At 37.0% G+C, this 27,642-nt stretch overlaps 3 protein-coding genes across 5 annotated transcripts; 2 read left to right on the top strand and 1 right to left on the bottom strand.

Annotated features, from left to right (window-relative positions):
• Nucleotides 1-769: 769 nt before the first annotated feature.
• On the top strand, nt 770-2,976 carry LOC131433687 (WD repeat-containing protein 89). Of its 2 annotated transcripts, none has more exons than XM_058600214.1 (4): nt 770-918; nt 977-1,904; nt 2,475-2,577; nt 2,719-2,976. In XM_058600214.1, exons 1-4 carry the CDS (start codon nt 909-911, stop codon nt 2,872-2,874), a joined length of 1,197 nt encoding a protein of 398 aa, XP_058456197.1. In that variant the 5' UTR covers nt 770-908; the 3' UTR covers nt 2,875-2,976. The 2 variants fall into 2 exon arrangements, with proteins under 2 accessions (XP_058456197.1, XP_058456196.1); XM_058600213.1 differs by having other exon boundaries at nt 773-918; nt 974-1,904.
• A 221-nt stretch (nt 2,977-3,197) lies between these two features.
• On the top strand, nt 3,198-16,184 carry LOC131433694 (calcium and integrin-binding protein 1-like). 2 transcript variants are annotated; one of them, XM_058600230.1, is made up of 3 exons: nt 3,198-3,429; nt 15,286-15,543; nt 15,607-16,184. In XM_058600230.1, exons 1-3 carry the CDS (start codon nt 3,226-3,228, stop codon nt 15,715-15,717), a joined length of 573 nt encoding a protein of 190 aa, XP_058456213.1. In that variant the 5' UTR covers nt 3,198-3,225; the 3' UTR covers nt 15,718-16,184. The 2 variants fall into 2 exon arrangements, with proteins under 2 accessions (XP_058456213.1, XP_058456214.1); XM_058600231.1 differs by having other exon boundaries at nt 3,198-3,414.
• A 6,209-nt stretch (nt 16,185-22,393) lies between these two features.
• LOC131433690 (mitochondrial thiamine pyrophosphate carrier-like) lies at nt 22,394-25,491 on the bottom strand. Its single transcript, XM_058600226.1, has 2 exons — nt 23,790-25,491; nt 22,394-23,239 (listed from the first exon to the last, which is right to left on the bottom strand). Exon 1 carries the CDS (start codon nt 24,718-24,720, stop codon nt 23,797-23,799), a length of 924 nt encoding a protein of 307 aa, XP_058456209.1. The 5' UTR covers nt 24,721-25,491; the 3' UTR covers nt 22,394-23,239; nt 23,790-23,796.
• Nucleotides 25,492-27,642: the final 2,151 nt, after the last annotated feature.

Consider the following 27,642-nt stretch of genomic DNA (forward strand, 5'->3'; position numbering starts at 1 on the left):
AAATGGCATCTCTGCATACAACTCTCAGTTTGACAGTAAAGTATCATGATGCCATCACTTCCTTGAATATCAGCTCAAATTGGTTCCAAATTATAAAATAAATGGATTTCACAACAGATTTCCATATAAATTTGTGATTTGTCCGTTGATTGATAGACTTTTATCCCGTCACAGGAATCAAATACTTTTTTTTCTTTCTTACTTTTTGTGAGATCTGTATAAATCTGTATTGAATCGAGGAAATCTGCATAAAATCTGTACTCTGTATTAAATCTGTATGAGCATGCTAAAATCTGTATAACACAGATAAATCTGTATAAATGGCATCTCTGTAATGAAAACACATTTTAAAAAAGTGTGTCAGATTTTTAGCAGTGTATCAATTATCATGATTTTAGCTGTGTGTGAACACCCTTTGAACACTTCATCGTGATCAGCAACCACGTGCGTTATGATTCAAACCAAAGACATCATATTAACAAGATATCCAGCTCTCACATTTCCCGAACAAATCATTGGCAACATCCTTTTTTGCGAGCATGTCGCCCTCAGGTGAGTCCGCATCGAATCTCATACATAGAAGTAGGGGAGAGAAATGTCAAATTTGTGCGCGCCAAAATAGCAGGGCTGCGCACCCATACAATTGACATGATATGTTGAATGTGATGCCGTGCGATGGCGTTGTTGAACTGAAGATTGATTTCGCTCCAAGCTGACAGGGTCTGTTCAAACGCAACAAAAAATAACAATAACATTGTAGATTTCCTAGATTTTTTTTTCTTTGCTATGTCTTTTTGACAGCTGAGACCGCTTACGGTCCATCTCGCTCGATTTCCTAGATTTTATTTGAAGTAAACAATCAATTTTTTCACGTAAAACTGACTGTTCAAAGATCTCCAAAATAAAACATGTTTGAAGGTATTCATTATGCTTTTGTCGGTAACTTTTCGAAGCTAAACTAACATTTATTCAGCAGATCCTCAAAGTTCGGACGAAGAGTGTCCAATTCCTGACAATAATTCATGCAACGAAGAAGAGATTAAAAAATTGTTCAAGTCTGCATTTTTTAAATGTTCAGAAAAAGCTATTTCATTAAAGCGTACTTGTGGTCTCCATTTATCTCTTTCCAATGACGGCCAGAAGTTAGCGGTTGGTCTTTCACGAAAAGAACTTTTACTGTATCAACTTTCAGCCAATGGAGAATTGACACAAGATCAAATATATTCTGCTAAATACAGCTGTGCCATAAAAGGTGTGAAGTTTTTCAACAATGATAACAATTTGCTAATGAGCTGCACGGAAGATGGTACTGTGACGCTTCATGATTTGCGACTAGCAAATTCGGTTACGACTTACGAGGATCGATCCGAAGGGCCAAAGAAAACGAGTACCGCATTCGATATTAATCAGAGCGATCGCGTTCTTTGTGTTTCGACTGATGTTCAGAAAAATGGTGATAGCTTTTTGCTCTTTTACGACATTCGTGAGCGTGAGTACATGGGAAGCTATTGGGAATGTCACAGTGAGGATATCACGCACGTTCGCTTTCATCCTACTAATCCTGATCTATTTGCTAGTGGCAGTGTGGATGGGCTCATCAATGTGTTTGATATATCTCAACCAAATGAGGATGATGCGTTGCAGTACTGTTTTAACATTCATAACGCTATCGAAACGTTCAACTGGCATCAAAGTCCACAAAAGAAAGACTGGATTTCATGCATAACAACGACCAATGATTTTCACTTGTACGACGTAGCAAGCCAAAATCAGGAAGCAGTATGTAGTCGACAAAGTATCACTGCAGCTATCAGAAGAACATCGTCAATAGACTGCAATCTGATTGAAACACACAATGATAGTTCAGGATTTTTCCTATTGGCGGGTTCAAACTATAACAGCGGGTGAGTTATAGATAATCATCAGAATGTAAATGAGAAAAAAACAATCGGTTAAAATCAGCAAACAAGATTATTTTCAGAATGCCTCCATCTCAATCTCGAATATCCAAGATGTGTATGTATAATTTCATCCCACTTGAGGATTGTGTATAAAGTACGAATGAGATTAAGAAGAATATACCATATTCTATCATGTAAACTATCTGTAAACGATATTGAACCAAAGAGAAAACAGTTGTATCCCTTTTGGATCGATTGTTGAATATTTTGAATTCTGTTCGTATTGAAAACTAAAATTTTTCAATCAGGTTTTCTTTCCTCGAATTTTATATCTCGGTTTCGTTTCGCGTCGACATTCATAAATCCTGGCTATTTTATTGGACCATATTGAAAACATTCCTAATTTCTTGTCCGTCTGCGAAACCTGTAATAAACTGAGGTTAGTTTAATTAAACTGAAATTACTTAGAACTAAACAATAATTAGAATTCATCGAAATAATTATTTAACGTTTTGAAGACGAAGATAAAAACGGCCTGGTAATTTTTTTCATATGAAACTCTTTTATTCACAGGGAATGTCTACGTTCACTCAGATATGACAGTAAATGTTTCACACCGCACATAAACTTTATGCACAACAAACAGATCGTGCGGGCCAGTGTCTACAATGAAAAGGTAAGCAAAGCGTACTTATCAGCCGACTAATAACGATAACTGATGTTTATTGACGGGCAATCATTGAAATGATGACATCATCATGTTCATTTTATCATATCTCACTCCCTTATTCGTTGCTTTCATATGTGCATTTTGCAGGAACGTTGCCTAATTACTACCGGCGAAGGGGGACTGATAACAGTTTGGCGTTACATTGAAGCAAGTGAATTTGGCAACGGGAACGAGATGGAAAGTAATGTCAGTAAAACTATGAAGCAAAACATGCACACCGAACATCGATCGAGACCCTATTGAGTTTTTCAGCTCAATACCAGCCAAACAGAAAGTGTGACTAATTGACTCAAGTATGATTCAGTCATCAAAGATCAAACAATGGAAGCATTTATCTCAGTTTGTCATGCGTGTTTCAATATAGAACCTAGCATTTAAAAGAACCTCCCCGATTCCACCATTTAAATTTACGCACATGTTAGTGATATAAACATTTATTTTCTCAGCAATAATTGATTATTCAAGTCGTTAATCAATCTCGTTTATTTCGACAATTCATTTAGTTCGCGCGTTCTCTGCTATTCCGTTCGTTCTCTCACACTTTGAGTCGTTGAGTATAGCTTGATATTGAGTAGAGTTTAGTTACCATCGGCCATGGGTGCTAAAAAGAGCATTTTAAGTGCGGAGCGATTGGACGAGTATGCGGAATTAACCTACCTGACTAAATGGGAAGTGCTGTTGATTTTAGAGAAATTTGAAAGGCTAGTTCCTCGCGGAATAGAAAATGATTTTAACAGAAGATTCTCTATTGAAGAGATTATGGATATATTCCCACAACTTAAGGTACTATTTCGCAATGTACGTTTTGAGACTGAATTTCAAATAACAGGTGTTAAAACATGTTTGTTGTGTTCACAAGTGCGTCTCGCAAGAAGTGTGTGCGTTTTAATATGCTTTGAATGTGACTAGCTCTACGAGTATAGTATTTAGAGTAACAATATCAATGACTAGTATTGAGAGAAATTCGATTCATAAACAAATATATTTATGAGATAAACTGAACAAGCATATTGAGAGATGAAATGCGCCGTATTATTTAACTGATGTAGCCTTTTTGACTATCACTGGCAATTAAAAAAAGATTGCACAGCGCCCAGAAGGCTAAAAGATATTGCAAATGGCATTTCAAGAATACTTTTCAAATCGACTATTACGATGAAGAACTTTTATCAAAATAAATAATAAAGTTTAACTCAATCATGAGCGTTCTTAGATGATTGAATATTATTGACAATCATCGGGATTTAAACGATATTGATTAAAGCATAGACATGCATTCGAATTGGATTTTCGTATTGAAAGAAGATTGATAACACGGAATAACGACAAACACGTTGGCTTGTGTAAGGATCGCTATTTGTGAATTCATTGTGGTGTTGTTTATTAACTTAATAGCACAGACTAACAGACAGGATACTCAAATTAGATTCTTTAATCATTTTAACGGTCATTTCGAATATTCCTTTAGTTGGGACAGTACTCGCATATGTCATGATGGCGCCACGTTACCCTATCAAAAACATCCTGTCTGTCATCTAGACTGTGTTGGTTTTTTTTATTTACCAACAGAGTTGATATTCATACAGAATTACCTGTAATGTATTGATTTGTATACATCCATCCGAATTTCATGCATTATACAGATTTAATACTGTTTGCGCACATTAACGTTTGTGGTTTTGTCGGACAAGTGTTCGGATTCTCGCGACGAAGTGAAAACTCGCGGATACTATTTAACACTAACTGTATTTATTACAACGATCACTATAAGACTTGGACTGACTAACATATATGACTTAACGTTTAATCGTACTATCGTTATCTCGTACGATCGCACGATCGCGCCTGATCTGATCTGCACTACGCTTTTATAGTCTGCGTACATTATTATAGGAACACAATTTGTCTCTACCGGAAAGCACATACCGTAAGATGTACCGGAAAGTATGTATCGTAATCTTTAATACTGTCTGCTGCTTGCATAACTGCTCGAATCCTATCACTAATCGGTTTCTGTTGTGTATACAGTAAAGCTCACTTAAACTGTCTACTGAAACTTACACTTTGGCGTAAACATACCGCCCGCCTTGAAAGACTATGCTTTCAACAAACTCTAATCTGATTTGAGGTACTAACCTATCTTCTCTGTTCCTGTTACAATTGAGAGTGTGTACTACTGTTAACGATTATTAACCTGGCTGCTGTTATCACATATCCAGAATTATTTCACGAGTTCTATTTGCTTGACTATCCTATACATTACAAATTCTCTGTAATTTCTATTCACAATAACTTTGGTGTGCTGCTTACTGGTGCTCGATGATCCTTTGATGAACCATGGGCGTCGAGGACGGGAGACTTGAATTCGACTCCGTCAACTGCTATGCAGCCGGCGTCGATAAAACAAGACCCGAGCGACTCCGCTGGTTCCATCTCTGGTAATGCTGCTACAATTGCAGACTGTTGACCGAGTCAGAGTGATTCAAATTGTTGACCTTGAAATAACGATATAACAAAACCGATGCTGCATGTGTTTTCCGCCGTGAACACACGAAGAAGATTCCGCTAACCGAAACAAGACTGATGAACGCGATGTTGTTTCTGACCAGATGTCCTGGTGACCTGAGCATGTCTTGCTTCAGACGAAAATATGTTGTTTCTGAACGATGAATGAACTGATGATCTCGTCGACTGAAGTATTTGGATTGTTGAGAATTTGTTGGCTGGATTTCCTCCGTTGACCTCCTCCACGATACTACTTAAATTGCCGACCGTTCATGTTCTGTATTCGTTCCTTTGACCTCCTCCACCCTTCGTAGACTTGATGCCACAATCCGTATCATGACGCAGAGCTAAGCAAAGTTTTAATGGTGCCACACATCACACTTAATTTGAGTTATTGTTCCGGATGGTAGTTCCGATCACCTTGACCAAAACTGGGCCATCACTAATTGCTTCGTTGCTGGGACCTCGAAAACACTTCTGTTATGTGGTTATCAATCGCTGAATTGAATGATGTATATCGAACTGGTAGAAGAATGCATCGTAGACTCACTGCCGGAGGTGGAGGGGTAGAGTGGCGATGTGCACTCCATTAACTGTAACTTCACTGTTGTTGCTGAATTGCTTCCTAGACCGAGGATGATTTTATACTGCTGGACTGGTGAGGTAGATGAAAACTTGGAAATATACAACGATCATGAATCATTGACTGGCGACAAGCTGTTTGATGTCAGTTGACGAATGCTTCCGAAAATATCCTCTCTCCTTGGCTGTCGATTAGTCAAAAAATGCTCCGATGATGTTGACACACTTTTTGATGTGCTTGGGAACATCCTGTCTGACGTGAATGACGATCTGGAAACCTCAACCATAGTGTCCCGATGTCCTTGAACCGTGCTGATGGTTATGATGTGAAATAGCTGAAACATAAGAATTTGTACGAGCACGTTGGCGATTGAAATGAAACAAAATGGGTACTTAACTGCTGTCAAGTCCCAGCCGGGGGTTCTACGAACCCACCGACGAGGCTTGTACTCTTTACAGATGCTACAGGAACTGCTCGATTCCCCCGAGCTTGGGCCAGGAACTCGTCTGGCGACTCTTTATCCCGAGTAAGGACCGGATTCACAACCGGCGACGTACATCTGATGATCGCTGAAGTTGATAATCGCCGCAACTGCTTGTGTTGTGACGCTGACAGGATCGCTTTCTCTAAAGTATGATGGTTGACGATAACGTATAGTGCTCCGACTATTACTGGACCGATGAAGTTTCGAGTATCTTGGGTACTCCCGATGATATGAGACAACAGTGTCTCTCAGAATTTCAATGCTTTGACGTTATAGTTATCTGTGTTGACTGACGACGACTTTCTGTACTGCTGCTGTTTTGACTTCCGAAAAGCTCCGCTGGGCTCAGTCCCACGGACTGGAATTCCAACGTTTCCTCAATGTAGGAATTATCAACAACTTGTTTGTTGATCCGATAAATACAAAAATGGTATTTAGCATTCGCGAAATTACTGGATCTCAATCCAGCTCTGCTGCTTCACGTAAGCAACAGACTGTTGTGGCTCTCAATTTCGATAGGACGATGTTTTGAGTACCTTGGACATACAGATACTCCCGATGATATGAGACAAGGCTGTCTCTCAGAATTCGAATAACCAATTCGACGTAATGATGCACTGTTGACTGGTGACGAAGTTCCTATTCGCGCTGTTGGTACTACGATGAATTTCGTGAAGGTTCCAATTACTGGACTGCTGCTGTGTTGCCTTCCGAAAGGTTCCGCTGGGCTCAGACCCACGGACTGGAATTCCAACGTTTCCTCAATGTTGGAATTATCAACAACTTATTTGTTGATCCGATGAATACGATGATGTTATGAAGGTGCATTCGCGAAATGACTGGATCTCAATCCAGCTCTGCTGCTTCCTGTAAGCAACAGACTGTAGTGGCTCTGTCAGCCCTGATGGTTCACCATTGAACCTGGTTGAATGGTGCTCAATTCAACCCGAAGTGAATGCACCTGACATTTGTGAGGACGAATACCATCACCGCTGTAGTACTTTCAGCCGAATAAGTTTGTCTTCTCTGACCGTAGTGGATTTCACTTACTACCTGCTGCTAGTCTATCATCTAATACTTCATGATGAGATTGTACGCCGTGTTTCAGCGTAGCCGATGAAATAAATTGTTTCCTCATCTGCAGTGTGCAGACTGAGGTGCTACCTGAACTGTCTTTGCTTGCCGAAAAGAAGTCTCCCATGATGGGACGACCTCCGAGAATCCTTAACGCAAATGACCGGGAAAGATTTTGCTTGTTTTGTGAACAAGCCTGAGTGACCTACTGCTATGTATCGGAGTGAATTATTTCCATTCCGCAGAATGGTCAGCAAAATTACCCAGACGATCAGGGTACCGAACTGCTTAACGAATCGAAGACCGAAATTCGTAACCGTAGTTGAAAGGTTGTAACTCTTTACACAGAAATTCTACTTCACTCACGTATCTGGTTTGATGATCAATTCTGTTCCACGAACTGAATCATGCTGATCGATAGATCTCATGTAGAAGTCTTTTTAACTTCCAACTTCTTTTAATATGCATTGTCCGTAAAGTATCACTTTGAGTTCATCTGCACGCATATTGACGATTAGCACACTTTTTTTTTCTTAACGATAACTGTACTGGATTATAGTTTTCACACGGATTTACACAGAAATTGAACATTTCGTGTATTAAAGGTAGAAAGAGACTAACACGGGTAGCAACCAAAAGAATTAACTGTCTCACAGAATGATCAGCGCAATTTTAACTGTTCTTTCGCTCGTGTGCTACTGACATTTCACCGTTTGGCGGAGATGGATTCTGCACATATTATCAAGAGGTTCGGTGGAAGGTGCTAGCATCTTGATTTTTCATAATGATCCGAACTCTTTTATTTTCAGTAAAACGAAACTTTAGAAGTTCCATTTCATCACCACGAGGTTTTGGTATCACTTTACGAACTCACTGCAAAATGGTTGCGTCGCCATTACTGTTCAGTTTGACCTCGTGTCACACATTTATTATGAGTGGTTTTATATTCAACAGAACACTTTTCACACAGATTTGGGTGTATTTGAATTGTCGTTTTCATCGACCAGAATTAATTTCGCCGTATTTCTGACGGACAGTGATAAACATACTAAACACAGACTGATGCGAGTTGCTACCAGTTCAGACAACTTTTAACCAACTGTACGTAACGACAATGAAGGTCGTGGTGAGAATTACAATGGCGATTTCACTTTAACATTTCTGCCTCTGCCGTACACTGAACGTAGGTTCTTCATTTGAAACGTGATCGCGCATGATTAGTAACAATCGATTTGATGTTCACAGAAAGTATAAGGATCACGAACAGGGACGGTAATGCTAGCCGTTTTCATGCTGGCGCTGACAGAGTTTTCCTGATACCGCGTTTCGACCGGCTAGATTTACGTTACTTGTTCCGACGATCCGGCTCGAAGGACCAAAATGTTTGCGCACATTAACGTTTGTGGTTTTGTCGGACAAGTGTTCGGATTCTCGCGACGAAGTGAAAACTCGCGGATACTATTTAACACTAACTGTATTTATTACAACGATCACTATAAGACTTGGACTGACTAACATATATGACTTAACGTTTAATCGTACTATCGTTATCTCGTACGATCGCACGATCGCGCCTGATCTGATCTGCACTACGCTTTTATAGTCTGCGTACATTATTATAGGAACACAATTTGTCTCTACCGGAAAGCACATACCGTAAGATGTACCGGAAAGTATGTATCGTAATCTTTAATACTGTCTGCTGCTTGCATAACTGCTCGAATCCTATCACTAATCGGTTTCTGTTGTGTATACAGTAAAGCTCACTTAAACTGTCTACTGAAACTTACACTTTGGCGTAAACAAATACTTATTGCCAAAACTATGTACATAATTGTTCCTACTTCTCATCCTTCAACGCAATACAAAATCGAACCCGTTTTGTTACAATATTTACTTGCTTCTGGTCTGCCGCCACTTAATCACAGACTAACAGACATGACAGTATGAGTAAATTCTTATAAAAATAATTTTTCGTGATGCACTAGTTCCACCTATATTGTACTGCGCGAACTATTTACTATCTGTACACCCCTTGTGTTATGTAAAAGTTATTTTACTAGTTTGTTCTCCCTCGTTTGTCAACACCGATCAGCTGATTGCAGGGATGCCTGATTTCATCAAAATATTTGAAAATGAATCTTCACAATAAATTATTGGATTACGTTGATAATATATTTAACTTTTTCGCGATGTTGGAAGGTAACCATTTATTTGACTCAACGTTGTTCATCTAGATTATTTTTTATTGTGTTGGTAGTTTTCACCCGAAATTAAGTGGCGGCAGAGCAGAAGTAAATATTGTAACAAAACGGGTTCGATTTTGTATCGCGTTGGAGGATGAGAAGTAGGCACAATTATGTATATAGTTTTGGCAATATGTATTAAATCTGTATCAAATCAATACATTACAGGTAATTCTGTATGAATGGCAACTCTGTTGGTAAATGAAAAAAATAAACACAGTCTAGATGACAGACAGGATGTTTTTGATAGGGTAACGTGGCGCCATCATGACACGTGTGAGTACTGTCCCAAATAAAGGAATATTCGAAATGACCGTTAAAATGATTGAAGAATCTAATTTGAGTGTCCTGTCTGTTAGTCTGTGACTTAATTTCGGGTGAAAACTACCAACCAGGGTTTGGAATATTCAATCACTGGTGAATGAATATATAGTTTCCATTGCATTGTGAGCGAACAATTCCACCGCTCACAAAGAGGACGCCTTTCCAGCCAAAAAGAACCACACAAACAAAATGCTAGAGGAAGCAAATATATTCCACATATGCACAGATGGTATAGTGTGCTGGTATTAGAGTCTTCATGAAGCACAGTAGCCGTGAATATAGTTTGCTCTCTCGTGGTCCTGAACTTCGTTCTTCTCACAAACACTTCATTGCAAGCTAACGATCTTCACGGGGCTAGTAAGTGATGAAGATTATATACTCAGTTTTCGCTAACAGACTGATGACTGGCTCTCCGACGCGAACGGCTGTTAATGACGACTTGACAACTCGTGTCAAGTTAGTAGAGGGTAAGAATTCTTAGTTATACTTGAATATTATAAACAGAAGTAACAGGAGCGAAGCAATTCGCAATGGCGATCTGGTGATCTCACCAAATACTGCAAACAAACAAACGCTTCGTTTGCTGGCTGTTAGAGAGAAACTAGCTCCTGAACTCTTGTTACTTGTGTAAATCAAATTCCTGCTGAATAGTGTTTAATTTGGTTTAATCGTAGTAGTGCATGATAGGTAATCAACCAGTAGGATGAAAAATAAGTTTTTTAATCAGTATTCCGCGTTGAACATTTTTTCATTGAATTTTCATTGTGCATTGCTATGAGCTTCGAGAGCTGTAAGAAACACATGTTACCATTACAGCAAAACCTTTACTCTAATAAACGCTCGAGCGGTGGCAGTGCACACCTGTATGTGCAATTCTGTATAAACAAATGTGAATCGCGTTCGGACCTCGAAGAAACATGCGACAGTTAAGAGCCAGTCATCAGTCTGCTAGCGAAAACTGAATATTCAATCTTCATCACTATCTTGCACCGTGAAGCTAATTTGCTTGCAGTGAATTATGGGGCTAGAGCTTCTCTCTTACCGAGAGAAGGAGAAACAGCAGTAGGGGTGAATATTGTTCGCTCTCTTCTATTCTCGTGCATGGACAGCCACTTCAATAAAGCAACAAGGCTCACGCTTCCTCAAAAGCGACATGATTCATAAAGCAGGTATATTCATGAATATCATACACAGTGAGGCATGTATACTCTTCTTCACTGCTTCATTCATCCAAACCCTGCTACCAACACAATAAAAAATAGTCTAGATGAACAACGTTGAGTCAAATAAATGGTTACCTTCCAACATCGCGAAAAAGTTAAATATATTATCAACGTAATCCAATAATTTATTGAAAAATTGTCATTTTCAAATATTTTGATGAAATCAGGCATCCCTGCAAGCAGCTGATCGGTGTTGACAAACGAGGGGAAACCAACTAGTAAAAAAACTTTTACATAACACAAGGGGTGTACAGATAGTAAATAGTTCGCGCAGTACAATATAGGTGGAACTAGTGCATCACGAAAAATTATTTTTATAAGAATTTACTCATACTGTCATGTCTGTTAGTCTGTGACTTAATTTCGGGAGAAAATTACCAACACATTAAAAATTAGTCTAGATGAACAACGTTGAGAAAAATAAGTGGTTACCATCCAGTATCGCTAAAATAGTTAAATATATTATCGACGTAATCTAATGATTTCTTGTGACGATTCATTTTCAAATATTATGATGAAATCAGGCATCCCTGCAAGCAGCTGATCGGTGTTGACAAACGAGGGGAAACCAACTAGTAAGAAAAACTTTTACATAACATAAGGGGTGTACCGATAGTAAATAGTTCGCGCAGTACAATATAGGTGGAACTAGTGCATCACGAAAAATTATTTTTATAAAAATTTACTCATACTGTCATATCTGTTAGTCTGTGTTAATAGCTCAGTGTGTATGATATTCCAGCTAAACTGGAAAATATTTTTTAATCAGCTGCATGACATGCTTTATGATTGTTTTTTTAGTAATGTTTTTATTATCATTATCACCCACATTCTTGTTTACGGCCGCATGCGATACGTTCGAAAATATGTCGAATTCGTATTACCGGTTACGCTCGAATTAATCACACTTTCCAACATCGTACATGCATAAAAACATCGTCAGTCCAACTTTAAACCATCAGCACAAACTAACAGACAGGACACTCAAATTAGATTCTTCAATCATTTTAACGGTCATTTCTAATATTCCTTTATTTTGGACAGTACTCACATGTGTCATGATGGCGCCACGTTACCCTATCAAAAACATCCTGTCTGTCATCTAGACTGTGTTTATTTTTTTCATTTACCAACAGAGTTGCCATTCATACAGAATTACCTGTAATGTATTGATTTGTATACGTCCATGCGAATTTCATGCAGGATACAGATTTAATACATATTGCCAAAACTATATACATAATTGTGCCTACTTCTCATCCTCCAACGCAATACAAAATTTAACCCGTTTTGTTACAATATTTACTTGCTTCTGGTCTGCCGCCACTTAATTTCGGGTGAAAACTACCAACACAATATAAAATAGTCTAGATGAACAACGTTGAGTCAAATAAATGGTTACCTTCCAACATCGCGAAAAAGTTAAATATATTATCAACGTAATCCAATAATATATTGTGAATATTCATTTTCAAATACTTTGATGAAATCAGGCATCCCTGCAAGCAGCTGATCGGTGTTGACAAACGAGGGGAAACCAACTAGTAAAAAAACTTTTACATAACACAAGGGGTGTACATATAGTAAATAGTTCGCGCAGTACAATATAGGTGGAACTAGTGCATCACGAAATATTATTTTTATAAGAATTTACTCTTACTGTCATGTCTGTTAGTCTGTGCCATCAGTTCTGGTACAGACTTAAGTTGTAATGACTTATTTTACTTGTTTTTTTTTTTTGCTGATTTTGTGTCATCTCGGTCATCATGCTTGTTTTCGTCCGTATCGACTATTCGACGATCACAAACTTTCGAACGAATGCGAACAAGCCATTCTCATTTTCACTCGAATGTGTAAGAACGCGATTCCTGTGCAAAAGAAGTATCGGCATCGCAGGTAGTTTTTTAGGAATATTCCAAGCATCAAAGATGTCACATAAAAAATAAATACCGTACTCATGATCAATTTTATTTAAACTTTGTAAATAAAATTTTGAAATTAAACTTCGTGTGAAGTAAAAAAAAGCATTGATAATTGCAGTCCGATCAGTAGTATCTGCGAAAAAATATGTTGCATTTTTCTTTCAATTTTGCCATGTTTTCTATAGTCTACATATTTATCACATTGATGAAATTATGCATTTAACCCGGAACCGCGCATATATATCAAAGGCTCGCCAAAAAACAAGCATTTTAGTGTCACTTGAAGAAGTTTACTGATATTTAAATATTTTGCGCAAACGAGTCGCGTTCGTATTCATTCGAGTGAATCAATAATGGTTTATTCGTATTCGTTCTGAAGTATCCGTTCGTCGATACGGGCGTAGACAAGAAGGGCGTTAGAGATCAACCAATTTCTACCAAATTCAATAACTTAAAATACAATTTATTAGGTAATGGCATCCTCTAGGGGCTGGGGTCCACTAGGAGATTGATAGTACCTATTAGCTCTCTCCGGACTGTACCAGCCTAGATGCCGTGTGGAATCCGGCGGAAAAAAATGAACCAAGAATAGATCCACTGGGTTCCTGCTTCCATGTCGTAAAAGGCGACAATTGCAGGAGTTTCTTTTTCCTTTCAGTTATCAGATATTTTCAATGTTTTACTTCTGATTACTCTATTTTACTAAATCATCTCTTTATTCAACCTATCAATTTCCGTCTAGCTTCGGAGAAAAGTTTTATTAGGAATGATTTCTTCTTCCATGTTATTGATTGTCTTTCAGGATTATAAAATGAATGATAAAAATCAACCATTGCGCAAATCCGTTTATATTACAAAGTTAATAACAGAGATAACATATATCGGTATATTGAATACATAGTAAAAAACACTTGATATTAATATTTCAAACAGTAAATTAATATTTTTCTCAGTAGCCGGCTGCCCAGATCAACTAATATAACCAATTAATAATTTTAATAAATAATTAAAATTATAAAGCGGAAATAATAAAGAATCAAGACGCGTGTGAAATCTGTTGACCTTTGTTTGGTGATTTAAAATGATTTTATAATAACTGTTTAGAATAGTTCAATGCAATGAAATAACTTTTTTGTCTAAATCCTATTCGCTCGTTTATTTTGTATCACGTTGTTTCATTTATAAAAACGTGCTTAATCCACCTAGCAGTGAGATGATACCTTTTTTTTTATCAATCCGCATGTTTTTTTTTGCATGACTAACAAAAAACGCGAAAGGTAGATGCATAAACGAGTGACTGCATACTCGACAGCCGGCTGTCCGGAGTTTTGTCAATTTCGGAGATTGACTGTTTCGTGCATTATATTGCCAGCATAAAGTAACACATAAAACCATAATACTTTAAAACATTCTTGGTAGCCGGCTACCCAGAGCAATAAACACATGATAACATTATTAAAACATTTACTAACAAAGTATCCTCTCCTGTGATGCATGTGGGAATGCAGAGGATTCCTCGGTTCCTAGTAGCAACATGCATCGAACTAACAATCCTTTCCCTCCCAAGTAGATCTGCATTCGGACGTGGCCGGCGTCGGTATTGATCAGCATGCATGGTTCAATACAGTTTGCACAGTGTGAAACAATGTGTTATTCCCAAACATGTTACTTCAAAAAATCATTTTGCAATCTCAATTGGTCCAGATCAGTAACGGAGTAGCAACACACGGGCGGTCTCTAATGCTAATGCTAATGCTAATTTATTGGGTAATGGCATCCTCATTCATCTTACAAACATTTTCAAAAAACCTGTAAAGCATACAAGTGAAAATTCGTTGAAAAATCAGCATTCCGGCTGCTGTCCAAATTGTTCAGGCGAAATTGCGTCAATATCTCACCGTACGTACACCTTTTTTTTCAAAATGTTGTGTAAATTTATAATTTGCTATACGTGGGAAACACTACATGTTATATGTTCGAGCACCGACCTGGAAGGATTCATAGTGTCAGTAGAACCGTAGTACTAGCCATGCAATGATTCTGTACGCTATGAATCGGCGTTTTTCGAAGTTCTCCTGTCAGAACTCTCCACACTAATAAATACCCAGAAAACGTTCCAACAAATTCACACGTTGGTTTGATCATGATTGGTTATTGTATGTTAGTACTAATAATTAAAATACATTTTCTATACCGAAATGTCAGACTGTCTGTGCCTGTGATAGTCTCACCATACTCAAATCTACTAACTTCTCAGCCCTTCTATTCACCTTAACTTCGATATTTTTTGCAGCATAATCCCTTCCGAGATCGATTGTTCGACGTATTTTCGTCACAACACGACACACGATGTTCGTTTGAAGATGTTCTAGATATGTTTAGCGTAATGTCTCACAACTGTCCTCACCAGGTGAAAGCTATTTGGGCTTTTAGAATATTCGATTGCGATAATGACAATATGATCACCAGAGATGACATATCAGCCATTTGTGACCGCTTAACCAATTATAATCGTTTGCTGGAAGAAGAAAAGGAAAGCATCGCCGAAGTGGTAGTTTCATAAATACTATTTAAAAGTTGTATATTTAGAAATAAACAGTGTTTCAAATTGCAGATACTCAACGAAATTGATCTTCAAAGAAATGGTAGTTTGGCAGAATTCGAATTTGTTCGTGTTATCTTGAAGATATCTGAATTTCATCATACATTCTCATTCCGGCCTTGATCACACAGCAGGATCAAAGATTTCATCGCTTATGTGAAACATAGATAACAAAAACCAAAATGTTGTGATTTATATATATTCTATTTTACTATAATCGATAGACGACTCCAATCCAGTGTTTTCACATCGAGACGCAAAATTGTTGAAGATTTGATGTGTTCAATGTTAGTGTTAAATTAAATCACTTGTGGTCAACGATACAGGTTCGAAATTCTACATCTCAAATTATGTGCTCATAATTAGGAATTAATAATACAAGTTTAAGATTAAAATATGATGAAAATCAGCTGTTGAAACGTTCATAAACCACGTGGACCGAAGATTGGAACATTTGAATACCCCGTCCCCTTCGTAGATTTTCATTAACTATTCAAATACTCCCCTCTTCCAAAAGTCTACATAGCCTTTCCAGTTTTACAGAATATCACGAAAAGCTTTTTTGAGGGAAACATCTGGAGAACAAATCATCGTACGAGGCATATTCGAAAAGTAATTTCGCTTATAGTTTAAAATCGTCTAGTCTTAATATGCTAAAACCTATGCATATTTGTACGTGGTCTACTACTGCAGTTATTTCAGGGGTTGCTTTGATTCAGTAGTCATTTACCTATCTATGCATACAGTAAACAATGCCCTCAATAATCGTTTCTCTCACCAGCTGTGAAGTTCGCGCTGTAACAGAATTTTGGTGCGTTAAAGAATTTTCAGCTTTTGAAATTCATCGACATCTATGTCTAGTTTGATTACGTACTGTAATGAGTGAAGAAAAAGCTGCGGTTGCATATGCATTGAACCTCTAGGGAATCTGGTGCAGCGACAAGACAAAGCTAGAAACTTAACGGTGATTATGCAGAAAAGCGAAACAGATAGCTAGGAAAAAAGTGCTAATGATACCTTAGTTCGCTGAGCAGATGTAAAGTTTCAGAACACATACAGGATTTCACCGAAGTTTATGTCTTAAGGGGGGCACTTTATGAAAAACATTTTTTTTTTAATTTATTGCTTTAGTCGATAGATATCTTAACTAACTGACATTTTCGGATAAAATGGTCTGATTTGGCTTAAGGCCATCGTCCAAGTACCATGCGCGCGGGTGGTTTTAAGAAATTTTCGATGGAAATTTTGAAAAATTTGCCAAAACCAAAAACATACAGACCTTTGAAATACATTTATCTATCTACAGGGTGAAAATGGCGGAGGATTTTCCGAGTCTTATCAAAAATAGCTCTGAAAAATGAGTGTTTATGTGATTTTTCACAATTATCTGGAAAAATAAAGCGATGACATAAACTTTTTTTTTCAAATAAACTTTATTATGGATACACAGATTACATTCGGACACATTTTTGGAAAACCTTTTCACGCTTTTCATAGAAAATCCACGAATTTCAAAAATTTCCACGAAATCGGTTATATGAAATTCGTTGATTTTCCATGAAAATCGTGAAAAGGTTTTCCAAAAATGTTTTCGAATGTGATCCTTGTTGCCAGCATGAGGTTTTTTTGAAAAAAAAAATTTCATTTCATCGAATTATTTTTTCAAATAATTGTGAAAAATTACAAAAAAAGCTCATTTTTTCAGCGCTATTTTTGATAAGACTCGTAAAATCCTTCGAATTTTCCAGTGATTTTCACCCTGTAGATAGATAAAAGTATTTCAAAGGTCTGTATGTTTTTGGTTTTGTCAAATTTTTCGAAATTTCCATCGAAAATTTCCTAAAACCACCCGCGCGCATGGTACTTGGACGATGGCCTTAAGCAGCTTACGAAGTTCATAAATAGAATTCTAAGTTAAAAAAACAAGAAAACCCTTATTTTTTAAACGTGGTAGAGTACTTTTGATAAGATGCTGTCTACAATCTTGATTAGAAAATTCAAAACTTTGACTATTTCGGCAGAAAATAAGGACAATGGCGACGCATGTCACGGAGCTGGCATCGATGAAAATCGAGTACAATTGACAGAGTGATAGAAATGGTGACTAATCTTTGTTCGATTTGAAACGATTCTTAAAAATATTTTTTATATTAAAATTGATATTTGCGAACGGATCTAAAAAGTCTCTTCTCCAAAGAGCTGCATGTTGCCAACTTGGCATCAACTCAAACATCCTTCGTTAGAATCAATCATCGATTATCAATCAAAATTGTCAATTTCGTTTCCAAAGATATTTCCATATCGTTTAGAATTCTATTGGGAAGCCATCTTGGGCCTTTGACATTCTTACTTTACTTCAACTATGTTAATTTTTCTCTGGAGGATCACGACAATCGTTTGCTGATGATGTTGACATAATCTACAACATTCACCACTCAGAAGTGACTCAACATTTCTTCAACTGCAACCAATCTCAGATTGATGCAAAGTGAACTAAATGATAGTGTACTCTAACAATTGCTCGACCATTGAGTTCACGACAACAAAATATTCACTATTATGGACCCAATTTGAATACTTTCTTGTATACTTTTTAGAAAAATCAAGAAAATACAGTATATCGACTTTGGAAGAACAGTACATTTTTCAGTACGCATTTTATTCCAAACAAAAGAAAATAGGGTAGCGGTGCCTTCATTCATCTCAGCTCCATTAGTCATCTGATATACGAAAACCATTAGACAAAGTGAGAACTTCTGTCTCTGTTCGATAGATTGACTTTAAGGGTCAGATGAAAATAGGTATTGCAAAATTGTCGATTTTTTTATATCGTTTCTTTTTTTTCGAAAAGAGGTTTTAACTTTAAGGTCATTCGTCTCTTCGGACCAGAAAGAATTTATGACCCTATTTGCGTGGTTGGGAATCGAACCCAGATGGGTGATAATTATTTTGTCAATAATATTGCATCGTAGAGACGAAGCAAAGATATTGTATCCGACTTCATCTCTATTTGCTGATTGAATGTGTAGTATTGCCAAAACAATACGGCGACTCTACTAATGAGATGACTGATGTATACAACTGAAGCGAAGTTTGTATACGACTGATGCAAAGTCTAACGACTTGCAGATGCACGTTATTAATACAGATCTTTCTTCACTCGCATTCCAAAATATTAACCACGACATCACTAATTGGACCGACTAGACATTAGCTTAAACAGCATTCATTGAATCCTCACTTCATTCGAAATTTTACAGGGAAGCCATCTCGGGCCATTGACATTCTTACTCTACTTCAACGGTAGTTCTCACTTCATTTATCGCGAAGCAGCACTCATACAAAATTTTCCGTTTATTTTGTCGTGAATACGACTTACTTTACTATGGGGTGCCTTTTCAAAATTTACCCTCTGACAGAAAGTTTTTGATCGTGAATATTTCTTGTTGTATCTAACGAATCAACATAATTTTTGCTACTTGCCATCGGAAATATGATCACAATTTTATGATAAAATTTTCAGTTTTGTGACTTAATCTCAAATAATTCAAAATTAAACTAATTTGAAATGTTTGGTATAAACGAGTATCAAAGAGGATAATTCATAAGGCGCGTTTGCCTTGCTCGTATTTTTAAAGCTCATAGCTCAGTGATCTGTGAAAGGATTTATATAATCTAACTACCAATAGATTCAAAATTTTTCAACTTAAACGTGTATAGCAAAAGCATTGAAGTATTTCAATTGTACACTATTGAAAAACTTGTCTCATTTGACCCATGTCAACACCAGCCAATCAGAACGCGTTCTCAGGAAGAGAACAAAATATCTGCTGCTGTACAACAAATCGTTCGAGAAAAATAAACCGAAAAGTGTTGAATATCGTAGTGAATTGCTCAATTTGGTCCTTCTGAATGCTATAAACGAATCCCTACAGCATATTAATAGTTTTTTTCAATAAATTATGCAAATCCTAAATGAAATAATCGACATTAAAATTCTGTATGCGGCTATTCTTATAGCCGTTAGGACCGCCCATTAGTGAAAAAGCAACAAACGAAATCAGGTAACAACAAGCCTCTGAACAAAAATTGGATCAGTTTGGATTCTATCGCCACTGCGAGCAGATGTTTTTTTGTGTCATTTGCAAAGCTAGTTTCGCTTCCGAAAAGAGCGATTACGTCACAGCTGCGTCATTTGCATTGGTGAAAAAGCAACGGTGGAGAGCATTACACAAAATCAGCCGTTCTAATGGCTCTAAAAGTTTTCTAAAGAACTATTAGGATTTGTTGTTCGCAAATCGAAAGGAAATATCCTCAGTTTAGTGCAAATCTAAAACAGTTTGGTTAGATTTGTGCACTTTTCGCTGTGTGAAATTCACAGTAATCTAGATCAAGTGAAGCCTTGTTTGTTTTTGCGAAAAATGTTCCAGAGTTTAATGTCACAGAGAATTACGCAATTTGACCCTTCTGAATTCTAGAAACGAATCCCTACAGCATATTGATAATTTCTTTCAATAAATTATGCAAATCCGAAATGAAATAATCGACATTAAAATTCTGTATGCGGCTATTTTTATAGCCGTTAGGGCCGCCCATTAGTGAAAAAGTACAAACGAAATCAGGTAAAAACAAGCCTCTCAACAAAAATTGGATCAGTTTGGATTCTATCGCCACTGCGAGCAGATGTTTTTTGTGTCATTTGCAAAGCTAGTTTCGCTTCCGAAAAGAGCGATTACGTCACAGCTGCGTCATTTGCATTGGTGAAAAAGCAACGGTGGAGAGCATTACACAAAATCAGCCGTTCTAATGGCTCTAAAAGTTTTCTAAAGAACTATTAGGATTTGTTGTTCGCAAATCGAAAGGAAATATCCTCAGTTTAGTGCAAATCTAAAACAGTTTGGTTAGATTTGTGCACTTTTCGCTGTGTGAAATTCACAGTAATCTAGATCAAGTGAAGCCTTGTTTGTTTTTGCGAAAAATGTTCCAGAGTTTAATGTCGCAGAGAATTACGCAATTTGACCCTTCTGAATTCTAGAAACGAATCCCTACAGCATATTGATAATTTCTTTCAATAAATTATGCAAATCCGAAATGAAATAATCGACATTAAAATTCTGTATGCGGCTATTTTTATAGCCGTTAGGGCCGCCCATTAGTGAAAAAGTACAAACGAAATCAGGTAAAAACAAGCCTCTCAACAAAAATTGGATCAGTTTGGATTCTATCGCCACTGCGAGCAGATGTTTTTTGTGTCATTTGCAAAGCTAGTTTCGCTTCCGAAAAGAGCGATTACGTCACAGCTGCGTCATTTGCATTGGTGAAAAAGCAACGGTGGAGAGCATTACACAAAATCAGCCGTTCTAATGGCTCTAAAAGTTTTCTAAAGAACTATTAGGATTTGTTGTTCGCAAATCGAAAGGAAATATCCTCAGTTTAGTGCAAATCTAAAACAGTTTGGTTAGATTTGTGCACTTTTCGCTGTGTGAAATTCACAGTAATCTAGATCAAGTGAAGCCTTGTTTGTTTTTGCGAAAAATGTTCCAGAGTTTAATGTCGCAGAGAATTACGCAATTTGACCCTTCTGAATTCTGGAAACGAATCCCTACAGCATATTGATAATTTCTTTCAATAAATTATGCAAATCCGAAATGAAATAATCGACATTAAAATTCTGTATGCGGCTATTTTTATAGCCGTTAGGGCCGCCCATTAGTGAAAAAGTACAAACGAAATCAGGTAAAAACAAGCCTCTCAACAAAAATTGGATCAGTTTGGATTCTATCGCCACTGCGAGCAGATGTATTTTGTGTCATTTGCAAAGCTAGTTTCGCTTCCGACAAGAGCGATTACGTCACAGCTGCGTCATTTGCATTGACGAAAAAGCAACGGTGGAGAGCATTACACAAAATCAGCCGTTCTAATTGCTCTAAAAGTTTTCTAAAGAACTATTAGGATTTGTTGTTCGCAAATCGAAAGGAAATATCCTCAGTTTAGTGCAAATCTAGAACTGTTTGATATGATTTTTGCTCTTTTCGCTGTGTGAAATTCACAGTAATCTAGATCAAATGAAGCCTTCTTTGTTTTTGCGAAAAATGTGGAAAAGGGGAATGCTTGCATAATTCATACAATTGATCAACTAATTGATATTCGGAAGTGTTTAGGAACATGTTCGTTGTTTTCGTATTCACGACATCCAGTTATTTCTCTGACATTACCCACCCGCCTTTTTAAGAATTATCGTTAGGATCACATTGTGTCTGTTGATTGTAAATCAATGAGAAGTGTAAAATGTTCAGAGGCAAAAATCAAACCCATTTTGTTCCTATATAATTTGGTGGAGATGAGGTGTTTCATGATGGAAACAAACTAATCACCTCATTTTTGTTTACGGCCGTATGCGCTACGTTTGAAAGTATGTCAAATTCGTATTATCGCTTACGTTCGAATCAATCACATTTTCAAACATCGTACATGTACAGGAACAACGCCAATCCAACTTAAAATCATCAGTTCTAGTGCAGACTTGTTGTAGTTGTAGTTGTAACGAAACATGTTTGATATCATTTGTTATTTGACTTGTTTTTTTTTTGCTGATTTTGTATAATGCTTATTTACATCCGTATCGACTATACGACGAACACATACTTTCGAACGAATGCGAACAAGTCATCCTTGTTCCTCGGCATCACAGATAGTTTTTTAGGAAGATTCCAAGCATCACAGAAGAGACATTATTCCAGTTATTCACATGTTCGTAGAAGGTCTAGTGGTGATAAGGTTAGATGAAAAATTCAAAACATTCTACATATTTTCACATTTTATTGTCGTTACAATATTCTTATTGAACATCCACTGTTTCAACTTAATTAAAGCTGCAAGCTTGTAATTCGTTACTCTTGTCGTATCGATTTCGTTTTGCCCTAAGGTTTTTTTTTTGTTGTTTATTACTTGAGCTAGACAGAGACCATCATGTTTTGTCGCGTAATGACTACACTCGTTCACTTATCGCTTTAATGGAAGTCTGGTGGATTAATACATGTTTCATTCGCTCCTTTTACCAGTCCAAAAAAATAATGCCTAACGAACTATTGGATTAACCGTTGAACAATCTATGTCGAATGGTAAGATTATTGTTGGTAAAAAAATTAATAAATAGACCTGTAGTCATTGAGAGCGATACTGAGAAAAAATATTCTATCTATTATAATACGTTTGTCCGGGTGAGTACCCTCCACGTTTAGTTTTCCTTTAACTTTTAAACTAAACTATGTATACTGTAGTCACTACCTCAGGTCTACTAGTGCTGTGCTACTACCTAGTTTTGTGTTTAACAGTCATCGAAAGCATTCATAGCTCAATATAAATAGTGTTTACAAATATATAACTCAATCATACTGTGTCAACTGTAAAACTTACTACACACTACTAGTATTCAACGAGTAATTGACCACACTGAGCAATAGCTTCTTCCCGGCATCGTATCGAAAGCATAATATCGTTGCGTATTGGGTAGATTAAGTACTGTTATTTTCTTTCTTTAGTTGGCTGGTTATGTACATACAGGAATTCAGTGTGCAATTTTTCACGAACATCAAATCACTTCCATTGATAGGCAGGTACCGGATGGCGATTGACATTCAGGAAACTGGAAATATAAACAGAATGTTTTTGGTGATTTCAATAAACCTGTAAAATTTAGCAGAAAGTTTGTTACTCATTCTATTAAAACTTAGCATGAAGAAATAGAAATAATTTATAGCGAAATACGGTCAACATATCGCTTGAATGTATTTGAGAGCTCTTGAATTTACTGACGGTGGGATTTTTATATAAAATCGCTCAAAGACTTAGATAATGTTGCAGATGTTTTTTCGTCAAATACCTTTACAACAATTTACTAGGGTATCATCTTCTCCATTCTCCGCCTTTTTTCAAATAATAATTACAGAGATATGCTATTTCTGTTCAGTGAACCGCAGAGTTCTTTTGGGGGGTCGCGAATCATTATCATAAACAATTTTTTTCCTATCAGTAATTATTTCTAGCAGTATGTGTTGGTGTGTTGCCTTAAATTTAATTGAAGCTTTTGACAAAATTTTTCGCAATAATTTTTCTTCTTGGGGTCTAGCAAAAATTTACAACATAGTTATTTATTTATATTACACTATACCATGAACTCATAAATTTCGACTTACCTCTTTATCAGTGATTCAGAATCCACATCATCTCATCATATATTGCAAAATAGAAGGCGGACATGAAGCATGCTTTCAATAGTGCCGGATGCAATCCCTTGTACAACCCCACGAATCCTTCCTGCTTGACTATGTTGTACATGCAGTTAAACGTGTTGTGACAGACAAAATGCCGACCGAACGTTTGTCGACTTTTGGCGAATCCCTGTATCTGCAGTCTCTTTTTGGCTAGATCTAGTGGGTACACCAGCAGTTTTGTGCATAACCCGGCTAGTCCGCCACAAATGAAGAGCTCAATTGCCGGGAGCGTTTCGCGTGAATTTATATTGAAATACTGCCGGAACATACTTCCAAAAATATTGTAAAACATAAACTGGCCACCCGTTAAAGGAGCTATCTGAAGAACAGCTGGTCCTAATCCTCGATATAATCCTTTTACTCCCTCATACCTGTAGATTATTTTCAATCCTTGCACAGAGTTCTTGTACCCTCGATTAATGTCTTGCGATATTAGTCGTGTCCGAACCACATCTATTGGTAGCGTTATTACAGTTGCCACAGTGCCACTGAGGGCACCACATAAAAAATTTCTCACGTTCTGATGTTCCTCGAATGTTTGAATTTTCCTCAATAGATGATTGCAATGCTCATAGGAAGAAAACTGAGATACACCATAGATGATCGAAAGCACCTGGGCAGGGTTGTGACCCTTCCAAAAGGCACGCAAACCTTCTTCTTGATAGACCAGTCTCGTTGATTGCACAATAGTGCGGTATTTAGAAGTCATGTGGTCTTCGCTGAGCGGTTCTACTTGCAACTGAAATCGAATTTTCAGCACATCCAACGGTTGACATATGAACCGTGTAACACAGGCAGCGAATCCACCAGCGATTCCCATATTGGAAGACTTATCATCCTTTTCACGATCCATTATGTATAACCAGCTACAGGACAGCGCTGGATCTTGTCAGTCTTACCGATGAAGATAGGATACAAGAGATTCAGTCGATTTTTTTCTTACTTCGATTCGCAACCACAGTAGGTGTTATATCACAACTTTCAATGTTGCCTTCTTCTTTGTTTAAGGTTAGCACATCACTAAGCCGTTTAGTTGCCAATAATCATGTGCTCATACAAAATCCATGCTGTTCTTTATTTTATTGTTGATATGTGCGGTTAATAGCATTGTTTTCTTCATTCTAAACAACGCCAAAGAAAATAATCGTCTAGCTAATAACATTGACTATGTTCCTCTAACACTGCGATCTCACCAAACAGTTAAAATATACTATGTTGCCATAATGTAGCTTTCACATCCCACACATGTTTTTTTCAACTTATTCGCTGAAATGTAATGAAACATGAATATTGATTGAATAATATTGTTCTTCCGTCACTCATTAATTCATGCGTGTTCAGATCAGTTCGGATATAACCATGTGGATGCAGATAAATATTTTTAGAATTGACACTTCTATCAATGAATTGGACAATGCATTTTTCTTGCTCTCAGCGAAAACAAACCGTGGAGTAATGGGCGCTACATTTCGATGAAACTATTTACTCTTTATATGAGAACATATGTTTACGCGAGAAGCTATTTTAATTCAGAAACATCACTGCGCATGCATACCTTCTTGTTTTGACCGAAATTTTATGAATAACGATAGAAGCAAAGAGAGAAAAAACCGGTTACATGATCAACCAAAACAAATAGTTTAATATTGTTTACAAGATTGACAGAAAGAGTGGAATCAATAACGTCACCAAAGTTCAGGTGCGAGTAAAACGAGCATGAAGGTGTGTTTGTGAGAACGAAAATGAAATTATTCACATTTGAGTTCACGATGTAAAATACCTGGTGATCACGTTTTTCTATGTGTTAGTGCGGTTGTCATTTTATTTTGGAATAACAGAGACGTGAAGAAGAAAAAGCATAAACAAATGACGTTCCGGGATTTGCTTTTATGAAAATATTTAGAGTTGATTCTGTTTGCGAAAATATTGACAGTAAAATGCGGCGTTTTGTTCCGGGATGTTACAATCGTCGAATTAGAGGAAATGATGTCTATTTAAAAAATCTGGTATAATTTTTGCGGGCTGGAGTACAATAGTGTAAAGAACTGGCGCGTATGTTCTGCACATTTCTGACCCAATAATATTAATAATATTAACCAACTCGCTCGTAGTTAATCTCGAACGGATGTACCCAGTAAACATTCGGAATCTCAAACTTTGGCTGGTAACCTTCTCCACCGACGGTGCAGTTCGAGCGAACAAATGGATCGATTCGCTCGATCTCCATATGAACATCGGTAGTCTGAAATGATTTCATTTTGTCATCTTCGGTGTTTCACGATGGATTGATGTCTCCTTGCGGTGTTGATAAAACATCATTTTTGCCAAATGCTTATTTGGTGAGAACGCTGAAAAGATGACAATAAATTGCGTCAGAAAAAAATATAAGTCAAATAAAACCATACTTAAGAATATGAAGAGCTACAGGCAGATATTGTTTGATCGATTAGGAACTGTAAAACCAAGATGTATTCATTATCGGTTAACCGATCAGTTAAGCGACAATCAACGTGTGGTCTCCATTGTGTATCAAATAAAATTATCAATAAGTGCAACATTTTATTCATCCAATTCGGAATCATTTAGATCATCACCAGCCAAAAAAATGCCACCCACAGCACAATCACTTCATTATCCATGATAACTGTAATAGATTCCACAGTGCGATCCGCCAAATCCTTCCTCCAACGAAATGAGCAGAATCGGATCTGTGTACAATTTTCTATATTTCGACGTTACCTTGCAAGCCCTTGAAGAAAAAATGTCCAGATTTTCAATTAGTGCCAAAGATTCGCCAGGCTGCGCGAACTGGAGTAACTTAGTAGTGAAATCCCGATCTGAACTGGTCGTTTGTTTATGTTTACATGCTTGAATCCCGGCGCACCATACTAAATTTCGTGACAAAATTACCAACACAACCAAAACTGTCTTATCACGCCACCAGTGTATTTTACATCGTGATTTGAATTTATGTAGCGTTTACACTATTGCTGGTTGCCAGCAGGGGTGTAAACGGGGCATTAAGTAAAACTAAAATTTTATATAAAATTGTCGCATTTATACAAATATTGAGAAAAATAGTTTTATTTGTATGAAAATCGTTCTCGTTTTTATCACGTCGGCCAATAAAACATCAGTTCGCATTGACTTCCCAGGACTGGCTCCCTGCTCGATAGCATGGTTGGCTATCATGGTATCGTGGCTCCCATGTGACTCCCTGCTCGATAGTTTGGTTGTTTTTTAAGGTTCCGGCACAAAAATATGTTGTAAAATAAATATAATTTCAGATCTTTATAAAAAATGTCTCCTGTGTAATTTCTTTTTGACTTTCGGTAAATGAAAACTCCCCTAAAAAGTTTCAATACATTGTCAAACGAAGTAATTTTTTCTCGAAGCTCTTCGTATACGTATTCTGTATTGAATTTATTATTATACCACTTGATATCATTTTATTTTCAGTGCAAAATAAACCCAAATAATTTCTCACCCGTCAAATGTTGAAATGGGTCGAAGTTTTAGGCCGTTATTCTTCATTGAGTAATTTATTTTACTGAAACTGTAAACGTAAGAGCTTCGATAAACACTTTCTTCGTTTGACAATGTATTGACATTTTCAATGAGGTATTTTGTAGTGAATGTATACAAATAAATTACACATAAGTAACTGTTCCTAAAGATCTGGAAATAGGGCTTTTTGGCATGATATTTTTTCAAAGTCAGAAAATAACCACCAAACTGTCACAAATAACCATTGATTTCGAGCAGTTTTTTTTAC

The sequence above is a fragment of the Malaya genurostris genome, chromosome 3 (assembly GCF_030247185.1).
Source record: "Malaya genurostris strain Urasoe2022 chromosome 3, Malgen_1.1, whole genome shotgun sequence".
NCBI lineage: Eukaryota > Metazoa > Arthropoda > Insecta > Diptera > Culicidae > Malaya > Malaya genurostris.